Source organism: Topomyia yanbarensis, chromosome 3 (genome assembly GCF_030247195.1).
Source record: "Topomyia yanbarensis strain Yona2022 chromosome 3, ASM3024719v1, whole genome shotgun sequence".
Classification (NCBI taxonomy): Eukaryota; Metazoa; Arthropoda; class Insecta; order Diptera; family Culicidae; genus Topomyia; species Topomyia yanbarensis.
The window spans coordinates 160859689-160877493 of record NC_080672.1 but is presented as its reverse complement, the minus strand read 5'-3'; the positions used below and the strand labels follow the sequence as shown (position 1 = coordinate 160877493).

The window sequence follows — 17805 nt, the reverse complement described above, 5'->3', positions numbered from 1 at the left end:
ATAAACGAATTAAAAAAAACAGAATATATTCGTCTACGTGTACTATGATTCAAACATATTCATTTACGTTACATGGAAATTCAAAAGTGAGGTTGCGATAATGCCTATTTCCGGTAAAGACGTCTTACCGTGTCATGAAATTCTAGATGTTATGTTATCTAGACTACCAATCAGAAGCTTTAGTGACTAGTTTCTTCCTCTTCTTTTGTAAGATACTTCTAAAACGTTGTATCAACGCGAATTGTATTGCTGCGCATTGAATATACATGCTCGATTTGGTCATTTAACTAGGCAGGGTGATGAGCTTATTTACGCTATGTTTCTATTGTCACCCTACCCATTTTAAGCCGTTGGTTAGAGCAGCGTTTTCCATCTTTGTTCAACGCATTGAGTCAAACGGTAGCGCAACAATAGGGACACTCGATTCGAGCTTTCATTGTGCTCAAACAGGAAAATTTCACTATTTTCAACGCAATTGTGTTAGCATCTTGGTTGTTAACAACGAAGCAAAACCGTTGACGCCAATTTGTACGCATTGCATTGATTATAGACCGAGTAATTAATGAATTAGTGAGGAACCCTGCTTAGTATGGTGAAAATAGGCACTTTACCCTAATACTCTTCAAGCAAATTGGATGTGCCTACCTACGCTTAAGGACAGCTATACCTAGTTAAAGTCAACTGTATGGGAATGTAAATGCCAGTATATTTAATTTAGCCATGGCAACCAGTTTGGAGAAAGTACATATTATCGATCTAATAAAACATATATTGTTGTGCTAAAAAATCGGAATCAATTTCGTTCTTATAATCTAGCTAACAAATGAGCACTATTAAAAATGTGGTTGATTTGGATGACATGTTCTATGAAAACTTGTCACTCGGGCTGGCGAAGGTGCTAAGTGAGTTTTTGGTTGAAAACTTTTTACCTAGTGGTTCTTATTGTCCGCAGAAATTTGCAGATTGCATTCCTCGAATTACGAATGTGACTTGTGAAAAACGACTTCCCTGTGAAAAGGCTCAGGTTACTGCATGGGAATCACGGCATAATATCTATCTACCGGATGATATGAAGCGATTCTATCTGTCCACCGATGGATTCAATTTCTACTGGAGCTACCAATATTCACGTAAATTCTTACGTCTTGTCAAAGACATCGTTAAAGATTTAGAATTTTATATTGCAGCTAACGACATTCGCCGCGTGGGACACATTCATTTCCCTCATCTGATACAGATTACTCTTGTACGCGATAACATCGATACTATTCTTAGCTCAAGCCCCAACACTGCCGTGACTATTCCACCTATTATTCGCCAGTCAAACTATATCGATTCAACATCAGGTTATCTGAATAATTTGAAACTTAACTCTAGAAGTAAAATCTTTGAGTTGAGTACTATAACGGACCTGGCAAAGGTTTGTTTGGTGTATGAAACGCCAGAATCATCGAATCCGAAGATATTTCTCCTCGAGATGGGAACTTTCAAATGGCAGTTTTTGGCAGACACCTTCACAGAATATTTGCGGATGAGCATTGCCCATCTTGGTTTGCCCTACTGGGAACTTTGCTTTTCCAACTGTGGTTTACCGTCGTGGACTGAACAGCTGTTTTTATTACTAGCTCCGCATTTGTTGGAGAAAAACGAAAACCGAAGATTGAAGAATATAATTTGTGTCAATGAGAATCCACCATACAACGTTCTCGACCCTGCTGTTTTCAGAACCAAATCCCGCTGCTCTAGGCAAAGTCAGAAGAATAGAATAAACAACTAGTTTACAAAGTTTGAACAGTTACAAATATATTTCTTCAGATATATCGAACAAAAATATTTTGTCTACTAGATGGTACATATACTGTTTTCTTTAACTACTGCTAGGTGACTTCCCACACCGTTGACTCTAGTGATTGTCGAGGGCGGTTTGAAACTTCTACGTGAGCGTCAAGTCCGTCGCTCAAACGGCTCAACCTTCGTGCCCAGCTCCCTCGTACACCTTTATGACAATGTTTTTTTTTATTAAGAGTTGTAGTTAAGGAAGTTTCAAGCTCTCACCTTGGCGACTGTTATTACTTTGTTCCCTAAGAACGTGTAGAATTTCCTCGTAATCAGTCTCACGGGATTTCTTCAGTCCGTGCTGGTATTTGGCTTCTTTGGCAAGCATCTGTTCCCGCTGGATTTGCGTTTTAACCTCTACCGGTATGTCCGGAATAATGAACTGCATAATCCCTGTCAGAACAAACACAATGTGCTCGAAGATGACTACAAATGCTAAACGAGCTGCAAATACGTGCCAATAATGAGGACTTAAGCCGTACTGTTCGCTGTCCGTGGGGCTATTTCGGTAGCCACGATAGAGGCACGTATCTGGATCGGATTCAGTTTTGGTCCCCCATTCTTCCCTGTAGTCGGATGTATTGAAAACTAATAAAGCATAATTAAATGTTTTAGTACTTCATTAATGTTTTAGTACTTGATTAATAACAAGATGTAGAGAAATTACCTGAAAGCGAGTGCTCGATATAACCGTGTAGTGAAAAGTGGGATGAATAAACATATTTATAAACCATCCGGGGAATAAAATCACTTGTATAGGCAATCACGAATGCCTAGAAAGATATATAGTATATTTAGAAACTGAAGATATTCATTTATATGACTACTTCCTACATTAGACACAACTGCCGTGTAAGTTATAATTTTCAGAATTCCGTACCAGGCACCTATGTCTTCAACTCGCTCCGCCAAAGGTCTCCTTGATTGTGTTACCATTTTATATGCATCCAGTCGTATCTCAGCAATGTTGTTTAGAAGGGCAAATAAAGGGGCCAGTGGAAAAGCAGCCACGAAAAGTGTTACAAACCCGTATTGAACGACTAAAACATTGAAGAAATGGTTATTCAGGTACATACAAGAGATTCACAGTTGAAAAAAGCTTACTCATTTCAAGATACTCATCGAACAGTGCTAATTTGCCTGGGTCCTGTAGATGATAGTCTTGCTCCCATGCCATGTGGAGATGAGTTTCATCTTTAGTGAGCTGTTTATGCTTGCGTTGGCGCCACCAGTTATAAAAAGCCCTAATAACAATCAAAAACATATTTTAATTTCTGGTAATCGATCAAGAACAGAACATGTTTTAAAAAACCCACTTCAAATATATTAGAATGTAAAAATCGGATATAAACTTTAAGCGTAAAAATCGGACTTAGGGTCTTCGATATAAGAGTCGTTGAAAAAAACCTTCACATAGTGGTCGAAAATTTGAAAAACCTACCTAATCACCTAGCAGTGAGATTGATTATTCATTACTTTGCAGAACTTATGCGAAGTAGGCACGCAACTAGATGTGTGACGCACGCAGTTTTTAGTCCTGCACGAATAAACTGAATAAATTATAGAAAATTAATAAAACGAATAAAATTAAAAAAGGCAAAAAAAAACGAAAAAAGTTATTAAATTCACAAAAACTGTAGAATGACTAGTTTAAATAAAAATGAAAATAAATAAATAAATCACATTAGTTAAGCTCATTACATGAAAAGCTGGACAAGTTTAGAAATGTTACAAAATTCATAGAATAAATTGTATGAAATGAATAAAAGAAATGACTAAATTGAGTTAACCCTTAAGGGCGCAAATCATTTTTTTTTCAAATTTTGTGAAAATTGTCTCATAGCTCCAATACATTACTGTGATTACCTTGAGATGATTTTCGCAATGTAGCTCTAAAGCAACATTGTGCATTTAAGGGTTAATATTATTATAGTTTTTGGCCATGCGAAACATGAAACATTTTCGTGCCGAGTCAAAAAAAGTATCTTTTTTAAAAAATGGTTCGCGCTCGTTAGTTCTCGTTTGCGGTAAAAAAAATAACCCTAGGGTGTGCAACTTGATGGCATTCTGCTTCATATTCGCGTATGAAATATATTCATCTTTCCCTACCGTAATGTATCCGCCATACCCAACATGATACAAAATTTTAAAAATGTTCCTATATTCTGAACGAATCATTAAAATTTCTTTTCAATAGTCACATGCTAATTAACCAGTACATCATGTACACCTAAAAATAATATCCAACAGCGTGCTCTCGAGAAAAAAATCACTTTAATCTACGTAACAGTGAGATAGGACATTTCTTAGACATATAACTGTTGGATCATTCATTAGTTTTCAGAGCTCACGTGAAGTTGGCTCCCAATTAGAGGTGTGATGAACACAGTTTTGATTAACACGCGAAAAAACATCGAACAAACTGGATAAATTAGAGAAAATCAATAAAACAAATAAAATTTAAAAAATAATATAACAAAAAATGAAAAAAGGTACGAAATCATGAAATGGTTAGAATGTTTAACGTAAATCAAATAATTGATTCAAATTAGTTCAGCTCAAATGAAAATTGGGCGATATTAAAAAAGAGTTATAAAATTATTAGAATAAATTGAAATGTTTCAAACTAATAAATTGAATGAAATGAATAAAAAGAATAACCGAAGAGAATAGATAAAATGAATAAAAGGAATGAAACTGAATAAAATATATGAACTGGAAAAATATAAAATAAAATAACAATTGAAATGAATAAAATGAATAAAAATAGTAATAGGAATAAAATAGTAACAAAATAAAATAATAAAATCAATAAAGCAAACAAAAAGATTAATATGGATGAAATCAGCTCTTTCATGTCCAACTTTTTTCTAGCGCATATTGAGTTCCAGAACCTATCTTATCTTAAGTGTTGGAGTAAAGAACCAGGAAAACCTGTTTTGATCAACATAGGTGCTTCTGTAGCAGTGCAAGAAACTACCCATTTTTTATCTTCCAATACTCAGCCCACATCTTCTACCAGTTCAATTTCAATTGGGCGGTGAAGGTGGTCGAAAACAGTCTCAGTTAATAATATTTGTCAGTTTTCAAAAATATTTTGGGACAGCGAGCAAATATCGAAATATGCTCCAGTGGAATTAAATCAGGACAATTGCAATAACTTTAGTTCTATGGATAATTCTTATAGCTGGTAGTGCTCAAATAAATGGCAACAGTCACAGTAATTAGTCTTACTTGTTTTTCTGAGGAAATCTTCTCTAACTCCAAAGTTATAGTTGTTGTTTGATATAAACAACATGGGCATGCATGGGTTAATAAAATCAATAAAACGAATGGAATGAATAAAATAAACAAAATGAAAAAAAAGATCAAATGAATTAAAAGAAAAAATAAACAGCATAAAATGATTAACATGAATCATTGAACAATATTAAAAAAAATAAAAAAATAGAATAAATTAAATTAAATTATATCTACTTAATATATAAATGGATTAATGGATGAAATAAATAAAATGAACCCCGAAACAAATTAGTCAGATTTTAATTATGAAGAAAGTGAATTAAATGTATGAACTAGAAAAAAATGAATAAAATGCATAACACAAAAAAGTGAATAAAATTAGTTAAATTTATAGTAATACGAATTGAATGTAGCAAATAAATAAACTGATCAGAATGGTCCAAAGAATGAAACGAATAAATTAGTTAAAATCAGCTCAAATAACAGATACGAATAAATAGACTGCTAAATTCAAAAATGATTTAAATAAATGGATTATGTATTGAAAATTGGTCAAATATTTAAAATAAATAAAACAAACAAAACGAATAAAATCCATGGAATTAAACTGTACAAAATGGGAATACAGAAATTAAAAAAAATAGATAAAGCAAAAGGATAAAATGAATTATACGAATTTGAGAAACAATGTTTCACAAAATTCTGAAATGTTCGTGAAAATCTCATTTTTTGGAAAATGACTAATTAATATACAATGCATTTGCTAGTGTTTCCTTTCATTTTAGTTTTCACATTTCCGTACCTTTTTTCTTGACGGCATCAAATTATCCAACGCCTCTCAGCATAAGGCAAATATGGGCAACTCAAACATTCGCTCTAAGTTAGAAGAATTAGGAGGAAGTGGGCCAATCCAAACCGTTGGCCAATTCGGACCCCTAGCTGTTTCTCAACTATGGTAATATAGCGTATATAACATTTTCATGACTGTCATTTAGCTCTGTTCTATCTCACAAAATTTTGCGGTTCTCAGTTTTCGTGTGCGTTCGCTGGGTTGGTCCAATTCGGACGTTTGGCCGTATATACGATCTAATACGCGATCGTGAAAAAACGGATGGAGAGTAAGGTATGCGCAGTCGGTCGAGTTTTCAGGAAAACATAAGTTTTCGCAAATCGGTTGACAGATTTCGACGTTATAGCTCCTAACCTATTTTTAGGTAATTTGGCCCAGCTCTTAGTTTTTATTGTATATTTACTTCAAAGTTTTATATAGTGAAAATCAAATAAGAATAACTTAGACCAAACTAGGAATTCATTTCTATTGCAAAAAATCGATAAGAAATGGGTGGTACAAATTGGAACAGGGTTGGGGTAATTCGGACCTTTCATGTACTTTTGCATAGAATCGTTTACACAAAATACAGTAAAAGATCGGAAAAAGGCGTCTTAGAAAAAAATGTACGCGATTGATCAGGCTTTCAGGAAACAATATTTTTTGTGAATCGGTTGACACGTAGCAGTTCTATAGCTCATAAACCCTTACTAGGTCCGAATTGGCCCAGTTCCCCTAATATATTTGCATCTCCCATCGAGAGTTAAAAGGGTTTTGGGCGATTTTTTTTACCGGATCTAATTTATGGATATTTTTTAAACTTTGATTCGTTATTTTTCATAAAAGTTCCTTTCAAACAGGTATTATTAGTTTTCCAGTAATATATTTAAACATATGTTTCATCCAGTATTCAATTGAGATGCGAAAAGTTAAAAAATACTCGTAGAATGCTTCTTATCAAAATTTTCATCTTCAAATCACATATTACTCAGCTTGAGATTCCCAAGGATTTCCTTGTTTACAGTAGGAGAGACAAAGGAGACTTGATCCCCGGAGAAACTTGATTCCATAATCGTAACTCAAAGGCGGATCAGAAAACATTAATCGAATACACTAGAAACTAGCGAAGTTTTATTTAAGCATAAATTTCTTTCATACAAAAAGAAAGAAATTGAAAATGTATAACCAAATTTTCACCGGTTTAAAAAAAATCTCAGAAGAACTGAAGTTTTTTTTTCAAAATTTCAAACTTTCATAGAATTGTCAAAATCGTCCACTATATACTATACTTTTACATACAGCAATACAGGAGAAGATCAAATATATGAACACATTATGGTTGATTTTTTGTTCAACTATATTTTTACTAAAGTTTGGTAAAAAGCTGCTATGGGTTCCATGATTCATACAAACTAGAGCACTCTAGTTAGAGTGTGGCCATGAGTATGAAGAAGACACATGACGTATCCAAACGAGCATGAAATTTGACATCCTAACAATAGAAATACGTCAAATTTCATACTCGTTTGAATACGTCATGTGCCTTCTTCTTACGCATGGCCACACTCTAACTAGAGTGCTCTAATACACACAACTGAACATAGTAAAGTCCACACCATAACAATTGAGGTAATTGTTGCCAGAAAATAACAAAAATAATTTGCAAAAATGAACGCGTCGCCGTACAGAAACTTAAGTGTTATTGTTTACTACAGTATAATACTATGTTCACACTGCAGAGTTAAAACACGTTTTAATAATTAGCAACAAGAAAAATGTCATCAAGATAGCGTTAAAACACGTTTTAACTCGTAGTGTGAACGTAGTGTAAGTAGCAACCATGCATCCCACATTTGACGTTCCTCAACCATAACAACAAACAGATATTAAATAATTATAATTCATCGGATTTGTGGGGAATTCGTATAAAATAGTCAGGTGAGAGATCCGTGATATTTAGTGAAAAATGACGACTATCGCACTTCTATTTGAGCCAATGCGGTTTGCAAAGATGGCAGACGCTGCTCTAAACAAAGACTTTAAATGGATATGGGTAGGGTGATAACAGAAAAAGGGCAAAAATGGGCTCATTGCTCTATATGTTCTTTTAAACATGTTTTGAAAGAGGGATCGAGTCTCCACTAACCTAAGCATTTTCCATTTGTTTGTTGTTTTCCAGAAATGCTCATAGTTCTTGTCCAGTGTAATATTTCTATGTATTTTTTTATGAATTTTAGGCATCCCAGTCATTTAGTCAGTTTTATATAGTCCCTTAGTCTATATAAAACTACGAAAAATAAGTTGGCGGTATGTATTTGGTGTTAGAGGTACGCCAGCAATCGTATGCAAATTCATTTACTTCTGGGGTTTTTATGGGGTTCCATACTGAATGTCTCATCAATATAAATGTATATTTAACGGCATTTGCCGTTATATTTCAGTCTCATTACCACGGCATTTTGACTTCGACGCGTCAAGAATCAATCAGGAATCAGTAACCTCTGGCTCAAATGGCGTGTCCCCCATGTTGATCAGAGATTTGTGCTTTGCCAAGAATCGTCTTTTTATTATTTCCTGATGGGAAGAATTGGAGAATTGGTAAGGTTAGGACTAAGGAAAATAACGACACAGAACAATTGAAATAGAGCACCCTGCACCCGGAGGAATGCTGAACGATCTGCTGGTGCTACAATAGCAGTAATTAAACTTCCAACCTTCGGAGTGATTTAGAATTATTATTTAAGCAGTGAGCGGATATATCAACACCTCCGAGGGGATATTGAGATAACAGAACGATAACGCTCCCGAAGAGATATTGTCATCAAATACGGTTAAAACTATAGCTCTTTACCACACTGGGTTAGGAACAATAGCATATCCTTCAGTTTCAGCTCTCTGAACATAGGTTCATCTATGTATGGAGAACCAAAAATCCGGATACGTAATTGCATTACTACAGGGCAGTTGCATATCAAATGATATGATGTTCCGTAATCGGATTCACAAAGATCACATGAATAATATTCAGCGCGCTAAATAGTAACCATGTGATAATTGAGTTTGCAATGTCCAGTTAGTGCCCTGACTATAATACTGCTTGTGCTTGGAAAAATGCAACAAATTCTTTGACATTTTCGGACTCACATTTGTGTTAACGCAAGTTTGCAAGCTACACCAATGGTTGGCATGTTCGGATGCAGCCCAAGAGCGAATCTTGTGCTTTATCCAACTTATCGACAGTGGTAGAACGGGTTCTGGACCAACGAAGTCAGTCGCAGCGCCAGCTCTAGCCAATTCGTCCGCCCATTCATTTCCAGTAATACCGGAATGATCAGGTACCCATAGATGGTAGATAGCATTTGAAAGGCTAAGTTCTTCGATTTGAGTTCGACATGCGATTACCAAATTCGATCTCGAATCTCCCGAACTAAGTGCTTTCAGGGCAGCCTGACTGTCAGAGCTAAAATAGATTCTTTTACCGCAAATTCCCTGTTGAAGTGCTGATTGTACGCCACACAGAATCCGAAAGATTTCTGCTTGGAATACGGTACAGTATCTACCAAGCGAATGAGACTGGTTTAATCTCATTTCATGACAATAGACACCAGCACCAGCTCAGCCCTCCAATAAATAACCGTCAGTATAACAAACTACGTATTCTTCAAGTTGTCGCTTCATCCAGCCAGACAGCCATTCCTCGCGAAGAGGAATTCTCACATTGAAAGTTGCAAAAGGAAAACTGCATGTGAGTGTGAGGTCACTAGGAGCAAGTGTATACTCATCCCAAGTAACCATTTGGGGCCACAGTCATGTATGGCTAGTAGCACGATCTATTGGGTTACCGTTCCAGAGCCCAGTAACCTATGCACAAGAAAGTGCTTCTTGTTTCAGAAATACATGTAGTGGTTTTATGTTCAAGAGTGCCTCTAGAGCAGCAGTAGGTGTTGTCGAGAACGCACCAGTCATCGCCATCAAGACCATCCTCTGAAGATGGTTTAACTTTGATTGGATTGTCATGACTTCTCCCTTCTGCCAACAAACAAGGCACCCGTATGCCGGTATTGGTCTAACAATTGTTGTGTAGATCAATTGAATGAACTTGGGTTTGGGTCCCCAAGATTTGCCGGAAGCCCGTCTACATTGGCCGAAAGCCATGCAAGCTTTCTTTATCCTGAAATCGATGTGAGCTGTCCAATGAAGTTTTGAGTCAAGAATTACCCCAACGTACTTAACTTGATCAACGATAATAATTTCAGATTCAAAGGACTGCAATGGATGAGCTCCGGTTGTAATCCTTTGTTGTGTGAAAAACACCATTGATGTTTTATTTGGATTAACATGAAGACACCATTGCTAAACAGCACATAAGGCTTGTTGCATAAAATCAAAAAGTATGTCAATGCAAATACCAGTGATCATTATATTATAATCATCGGCGAAACCATACGTCGGAAACCTAAGCTCATCAAATTTCCTTAACAAGTCATGGGCTACAAGGTTCCATAGAAGTGGTGACAGCACACCACCTTGAGGACATCCGCAGACACTCAGTTTCCTTATCTCTACTTGTCTCAACGATGAGCACAGATGTCGGTTGCAAAGCATTGCGTGTATCCAGTTCGTGATATGTGAAGGTACTCCATGACCTCGTGCTGCTTCCAAAATAGATGCAGTGGGTGCTTGGCCAAGCCAACATCCCGAATGTAGTGGTCGAATAAACGTTCCACTGATTTGAGAAGGAAGAAGGTCAGAGTGATCGGTCTAAAGCTCTTTGCCTCCCCATAAGTGACGCGACCACCTTTGGGAATGAATACGACAGTTATTTCCCGCCATGCTAATGGAATGTATCCTGTTGCAAGACTACAAGTAAGAACCTTTTTCAAAATATGCTTGAAATGATCAATTGCCCATTTGATCGATTCGGTTGTCACAATTCTACGAGCAAATGCCCAAGAATCAGAACTACCTGAAAAGAATTCAAAGGCATTCGACAGTGATGGCTCCGTGCAGTCTGTAAAGTGTGTGTCAAAAAGTTAGTTGAGTACTACATCTTCGTCAGACAAGTATTCACCATCAGCAGTTCTAAATGAACTGACATGAAAGTCTTTCGATTTCGAAAGTAACTTATTTAATCTACTAGTCTCGTTAAGACTTAAGATATTTGTGTAGAGGCGCTCAGAGGATGGAAGGGTATTTCTGTATGCTTTACGAGCCCACTCAAATGCCTCCGACCCGTCCTTGCGTCAGCGATTCCAAGCTCTTCTACATAACATTTTGAGTCGAACAAGTTCGGTATTCCACCAAGGTGTTCCTCTAGAAGGACGCATAACTCGAAGTGGACAAGCCTCTTGGTATGCTTCTACTATGATATGAGTGAACTTGTTTTATCCAGGACCTCATCCAAGTCACTTGGAGATTCAATCGTCGGAAGATACCCATGAAACCTAGTCGCCAAACCCTCTTCGTAGAGGTCCCTGTTCGTAGATTTAGGATTACGATATGTGACGATATCTAGCGAGACGTTTAAAAGATCAAAGACCATGTACGTATGATCAGATAACTATGGTTCTTGCTCGTTTGGTACGAGCCAATTTGCCAACTCATGCGTAATACCGTCAGAGCACCTAACACCTCTTCTCTGCCAGCTCGTGCAAATGTTGGGCGGTTTCCTGCATTAAGAATGTGCAGATTTGTTCTACTTAAGTATTCTATTAATTCGGTGCCTCTCAAATTGATATCACTGCCGATTTTGAGAGGAAGCCCATTTCTGCCACAGTGTGATACAACCCTTTTGAAATCATCAGAAGGTGATGGTTCATTATACGGCAAATATGCCGAACAATAGACGTATTTCTTGTTTATGTTGTCAACAGTCATATTGACCATGACAGCACAAATATCGCGAGTTGTGAGGTCGGATATAAGACATGCGTCAATAGCACTATTCGCAACGAGGCATTTCACGTGGATTTGTCATGCCATTTTTGTTGAAAGCTACGAAGACGGGGTTAAGTAGCTTTAGAACATAAAAGTTTTCTTTATGAAAATACGGTTCTTGAACCAAATCTATGGAAGCTTTTCCTTCCTGCACAAGGCGGGATAGATTCATAGTTGCTGTTCGTTTATGCTGAAGATTAATTTGTGCAACTCTAACCATACTCGATTACAGCACTATACATTTCATCATCAGCATTTGTTGTATAGCAACTAGAAGATACCAAACACATTGGTTTATAATTGCCTATAGCGAACCTCGAAATGGGTATTAGGGAAATGACCATCATTTGAATCCCACGATTTGCGAAGAAACAAACGTCCACTGTGTCAGAGAATCGCTTAACACAGCAAGGGTAAGACCCACGACACTGCGTGCGCGACTGGCATACAGTCCTGCCAGCCATTCAGTCCTCGGCACGGAGAATCACCTTGACTTGAGGCCTGTTTTCAGTCGCCTCCTACGACATGGGAACAGGAACAGGAACCCGCCGGATGCCACACGGTTTTTAGGCTGGTTTTGTCCGGGGAAAGATAATAGACAGCAAATTTTCGAATTTCTTCAGGCGGTATGCGATGTAAATATCCCCTACATGGACGAGATGTAAAATAAAAAGATTCTCTTACTTTGAAACGAGTTCTAAAAATAAACATCTTTGATGACTATTTTTGCACTGTAAGCCCGCGTGCGTCATCGCCAACATACCCCAACCGCTTATTTTATAAAAACTACAAGGGGCAGCCCTATGGGATTGCACGAACTGTAGACATAGGACCATATTACTTAATGTAAAATATTTATTTTCTTAGTACATTTATAGTAATAATAAATCAAATATATTTCTTACGTATAGTTCAAACACAACCAATCAACATCAATTGTTACATATTGAACCAAACCTTCTTGGTTATCAGGTCATTTCATTTGTAGTAGGTGATCGAATCCGATTAAACTTATTTGAGAAGATCTGAAGAAAGGATACAGAAAACCGTGACCGAACATCTGGAACCTAATCTTTATAGCACAAGATCAGTTTTTAAAAATTGTAAAAATTTTCCGATTGTGTGTGCTAAAAAACCCGGACCGGTGAAGAAAAATCAAATTTTAGACAATATAATCACATTTCATGTATAGACCAAGCTTTCTAGTTATATTTTGACATTATTTTACTTTTCCTAAAGTACGCATACAAATGTAGCGAATGCAGTAGTCGAAACTATAAATATATAAGAATCGAAAACAATTTTATATATGAACTTAGATGCGTTTTGGCAAAGCGCACCCCCATATCAAAAACAAAGACGTAGTCCTACATCAAAAGTATTTAAAAACAACTTGTTTGTTATATGTGTAAAATCTATACGAATACAGAAAGCTTTTTCCAAAAGCTATTGAAGAATATAATCATTTGTGCAACAAATTAATAACACAAAATATTTAAGATTATGAAATTAGAAATTACTTAGTATGCTAGAAAACACATTATCGACCACGACTTCTACAAAACAAAATATTTTATAACATAAGCACATTGGAAAATGTACGCTTTTTGCGTGAATTTTTTAATTCACGTGGATTTTTACGCGCTTTTTTTACGCGCACGTATCTTCCGCATAAAAAAACTGAATGTATTTCACATTACTTAAGGAGACAGTGCCATATCGCCAATGGAAACGGAGACGCTCCCCTACTACCCATACCACCCACGTCATACGCCGACCCTGCTTGGGCTGAATATAAGCTCAGTTCAAAGTTTTACTCACGGGAAAAAGTATTCCATGAAATTGTTCCAGCATTGCTTTCCAACCATGATGATCGCCAGCTGGATGCAGAGTTCGCTCAAACATCCAGCTGGATCGCAAATATCCCCTTTCAAGCGATAGAATTCACTCTTCCGTGCAACGTCATCTCCCGGGTAGTCGTAGAAACGGCCCTTGAAGAAGGCTATGTAGATTAACGAACTGTAGAAGTTCATAAATTCAAAGACGAATATTTTTATTGTATACGAATCCTCGTATTCTGTTTGCGTTCGTGGATTTTCTAAATTTGTTAAAATGAGAGCTAGTTTGTGATATATCTGTAGAGTAAAAATGTATAAAGTCATTCATGTATTTGTAGAAATTAGTAGGGTAGTGTTACTCACTCGTGTTAGAATCATGATAATTATAAGATTGATTAAGGCAGCAGTCATTGTAGTAAAAAGTTTGGCATGTTTGCGGAAAAATACTCCACCACCACTGTATATCACAGATACAAGTGATATTCGGTAAATTATAGTTCCCAGGACAGCTCCGAGAACGATTGAGATCTGCAACAAACTTACCGTAATTAGTTATATGTTTGACAATTCATTATGAGTATTCAACCATGAATAGCACTGCACTGGAGGTCGCTGCAAATCGAATAGCCCGATCCCAGGTCGGCATAAAGGGTTCTTTTTCCCGTGTTACCGGATTCGTGCGGAATGTTTTGACGGACGTTTCGTACTCCGGACGCATATCCTCTTCATTTTCAATGTTTTGTAAGTCCCATTCCCATACTAATACCGATTGTTTACGTTTCCACATCTCTAAAAAGGTTGTAGCCCAAAAGGACATAAATATGGCAAAGAATACCGTAGATGGATTGTCAAATAGGTACGTCAGTTTAGCAAAAAGGCACGAGTCAGAAAGTTTTTGATAGCTGCAAGCTTTGTCACATAGTGGGCAAAGCGTTACGTTTCCTGGTCCAGTGGCGTTGCAAATTTCTTTCCTGAAATTTAATACCAAACAATGATTTGAAGAATTACTTCAATTTGTTGATAAACTTACGTTGGAATATTATCACTTGAATCCATCGATGCCAGTCCGTACAGAAAGCAAAGCAGCCCAACAATAGCCGGGGCGTATAACATTTTTGTGTAAAATCCCAGCCAACAAAAATAAAGTGCTATTTTATCACCGAAATACTTGCGAACCAGGCACAGTGGTTGTTTTTTGAACCATTTCACTGGTCTGGCCCACTCCAGGTATAATAAGCGTCTGTCGAACACAGCTCCGGAGGAGTGGTTTCTTTCGAATCGACCTTCGTGTAATGGAAAGCACGCTAAATACGTTCCATCGTTCTGCAGTCTCCGAATTCCAACATTGCTTACTTTTTCTGTCTCATCGAAGCGTGTTCTCATCAGAATTTGCATTACGATCATACTGCGTTGGGCACTGTTGTACGTTGTACAGCGATCTTTTACGATAAACTGCTCCTCTGGATTACCATTAGCCGTTGCCGAGTAGAACGATGGTTCTTTTTCGATTCGACTGTAGTTATATTCAGTCATCGATATTAATTTGCTCCAATAACCGAGAATTTTGTTCTGGTGTTTACGAAATGTTGATTCTTCTTCCTAACCAAATAAAATTTAGATTATTTGAAATGGAATGCGGTTAGAGAAACATCTAGCAGTAATGGAACTGATAATTTTAACGAAATATGGAAAACAAAATTTTGGTCTTTAGAGTCATTAGATAAATAATAAAATTCCTGTTTCATTACAATAATCAATAGAGCTCAAGTGGTGGAGTTGAATATCTTGAAACTTATAAATGGTAGAAACAATTTAAAGAAGACAATTGATGCTTCTTTCTATTTTGTATTATTCTCTCAAATATTACGAAGATCGGTTGGCTATGCTGCGAGTTTTTACTATGAATGTAAGCAAAAGTCACACTCACACGTGTCATAGGCGTGTATTGATGTCAAAATTTGTACGACGTGTCATAATCGTGCATGGAAAATTTCCATAGAAAAAAAACATCAATTATTAACTTTTAATCATATCTTTGGCTTCATTTGGTCTATAAAAATCGGTGAGATGCATTTTGAAGGAAATGAGTCAGGGAATCTAGAAAAAAATAGTTATTTTTTGTTACTGTGTTGCCAAATATGCTATATTTCCAGTTTAAAACTTAAACTGTATTTTTCTCATAATTCGCGTATTATTGTTTTGAAAATGATTATGCCATTGTGTTCCTCAGATGGTTTTACACTAGGATAGGATCCGCCAGCTGGCTTCTTCTTATATTTTGCTAATCCCTGCTGAAAACGACATACCCCCACTCGACCAATGTTGCCAAATTATTTGTTTTGTTACAGTCGTGTCCAAAACTTAAATTGTTCTGATTAAAATATTCTATATTATGTATCAATTTCACGCTCCGGGAAAAATCAATGATTTAGTCTTTATATCCGCATTTAAATGATCATTGCGGGTCTTCCATCGGAATACAGCAAAGCAAAATAATATATATTTGTTGTTGGCCATTACGAAAAATATTTCCATGCTCTTCATTTTTGTAAGTTGCTTTCTGAGTCGAGAAACCTCATTCACAAGATCAATCTTCTCTGTTCGCATTTGGTTTAAATATTCTAAAACTACTTTTTTGCAAGGCTTAATTTTTGTTTAGTTTGTATAGGTGTTTAGGTTTGTTCCAGTACTTCATGTGATTTTTTCGGAGAAAACAGCAGTAGAAAATAACACGCTCCTATTTACATTGATGATTGATGCAGTTGAAAACTGTAAAATTCAACTGTATCGATAATACTAAAAGAAGAACAACAAGCGATTTCCAGGATAACTTTCTCAGGATTTGCCCCAAAGTATTGCGAATCTTTTCTTAAATCCACATTGCGACTTTTCAGCTATGCGCCACCGGGCCGTGCGTTGAATTACGCGCCCATCTAGTTTGCATCAGTGCGAGTGAGAAAACATTTTGACGTTTGTTTTTGTTTCGACCGCACTCGTGTGTATCCCATATAGCAACAACTCGACGAAATGCTATATTATCTCGCGATAGACAATACTCCCAATTTACTCGGCGCTGGAACAAAGACAATTTTTACATGAAGTTGAAATAATTTTCATACTTAGGCTAAATAGTCAGTTACTCGGTTAGACTTCGAAAAGAGAGATAATATGTTTGAATTCGTCTGCCAGAAAATGCCTTGCACTTCATAATTACAGATAGACGTTATGGAAAGAAAGCGGACTCTCAAGAAAACAAAAAAAACAAAACGGTAAACAAACGTTGTTTTACGTTTTATATCACAATACGACAACACTTCCAAGCAGCCCTTTAGTGCTTTTAGTTTCCAAGCCGAACGTTTGCCAATGTCACTTTCGTCCAATCACGAGCTGGTTCAGAATTGGTTCAAAAACAGGGGACAGAGCTGGCGGATCCTATCCTAGGTTTTACACATAAAAACATCTAAAACTTCAATATAACTTGAGTAAATCCCTAGATACAGTGATTTGAAGCAAAAAACTTACAATTTCTCATCATGTTTCTTGTTATATCTAAGTAACTAAGTAGAATTTAAAAATTCTGAAAACGCCCCTTTGTAGAGATTTTTCAGACAAGTAATGTGGCGTATCTAACTCAGTTTACCCCAAAATAGCGTTTGTCATAAGATAGCACAACAGCGACGACATGCCGTAGACTCAGGTGATTTGCATTTCTAATGTCAAAAGATCCTGACTCCTGCGGTAGCAGACAAAGGGTTAAGTCGCCGGTTAACTCTAAGTTTGCTCATACGACCCTTTCCATGCTTTCCTAAAATTTATTCCTTCAACTCTTTGCTCTCCCTTGAGTACTATGGCTCTTAATATTGAAAAATATACTTCATTTTCCAGTCCCTTGCTAATTGAATGTCGTTAAAAACATAAAAAAATGCAATTCTTGCATGCTTTTGCTATAAATCATCATGAAAGTGTGTCATTTTGAATTCAAATTCATAAATTTAAAAATGGTAACTCGCCATATTGGCCGATTCAGAAATAAAAACTATTTGATTGTTTCAGATGATAAGTAGTCATAAAAGCACGTTAGCTTTGATTCGGGTTGATGGATAGTATCGTCATCCTTTTTGT

General features: G+C 36.6%; 2 protein-coding genes across 8 annotated transcripts in view; one reads left to right on the top strand and one right to left on the bottom strand.

Moving 5' to 3' along the window:
- The first annotated feature begins 727 nt into the window (after window positions 1–727).
- LOC131688962 (tubulin polyglutamylase complex subunit 2) lies at window positions 728–1852 on the top strand. 2 transcript variants are annotated; one of them, XM_058973629.1, is made up of 3 exons: window positions 728–895; window positions 953–1130; window positions 1188–1852. In XM_058973629.1, exons 1-3 carry the CDS (start codon window positions 824–826, stop codon window positions 1775–1777), a joined length of 840 nt encoding a protein of 279 aa, XP_058829612.1. In that variant the 5' UTR covers window positions 728–823; the 3' UTR covers window positions 1778–1852. The 2 variants fall into 2 exon arrangements, with proteins under 2 accessions (XP_058829612.1, XP_058829613.1); XM_058973630.1 differs by having other exon boundaries at window positions 728–902; window positions 963–1130.
- A 6-nt stretch (window positions 1853–1858) lies between these two features.
- LOC131688960 (anoctamin-4) overlaps window positions 1859–17805 on the bottom strand; it is a 59661-nt gene continuing 43714 nt past the window's right edge. For all 6 annotated transcript variants that reach the window (XM_058973627.1, XM_058973624.1, XM_058973621.1 and 3 more), the window contains 9 exons: window positions 14714–15282; window positions 14270–14654; window positions 14047–14211; window positions 13667–13980; window positions 2941–3080; window positions 2671–2876; window positions 2504–2609; window positions 2056–2424; window positions 1859–1996 (listed from right to left, as the gene is read on the bottom strand). In XM_058973627.1, coding sequence (XP_058829610.1) covers window positions 1878–1996; window positions 2056–2424; window positions 2504–2609; window positions 2671–2876; window positions 2941–3080; window positions 13667–13980; window positions 14047–14211; window positions 14270–14654; window positions 14714–15282 — 2373 coding nt within the window. In that variant the 3' untranslated portion in view covers window positions 1859–1877. The remainder of the gene's footprint in view (window positions 1997–2055; window positions 2425–2503; window positions 2610–2670; window positions 2877–2940; window positions 3081–13666; window positions 13981–14046; window positions 14212–14269; window positions 14655–14713; window positions 15283–17805) is intronic.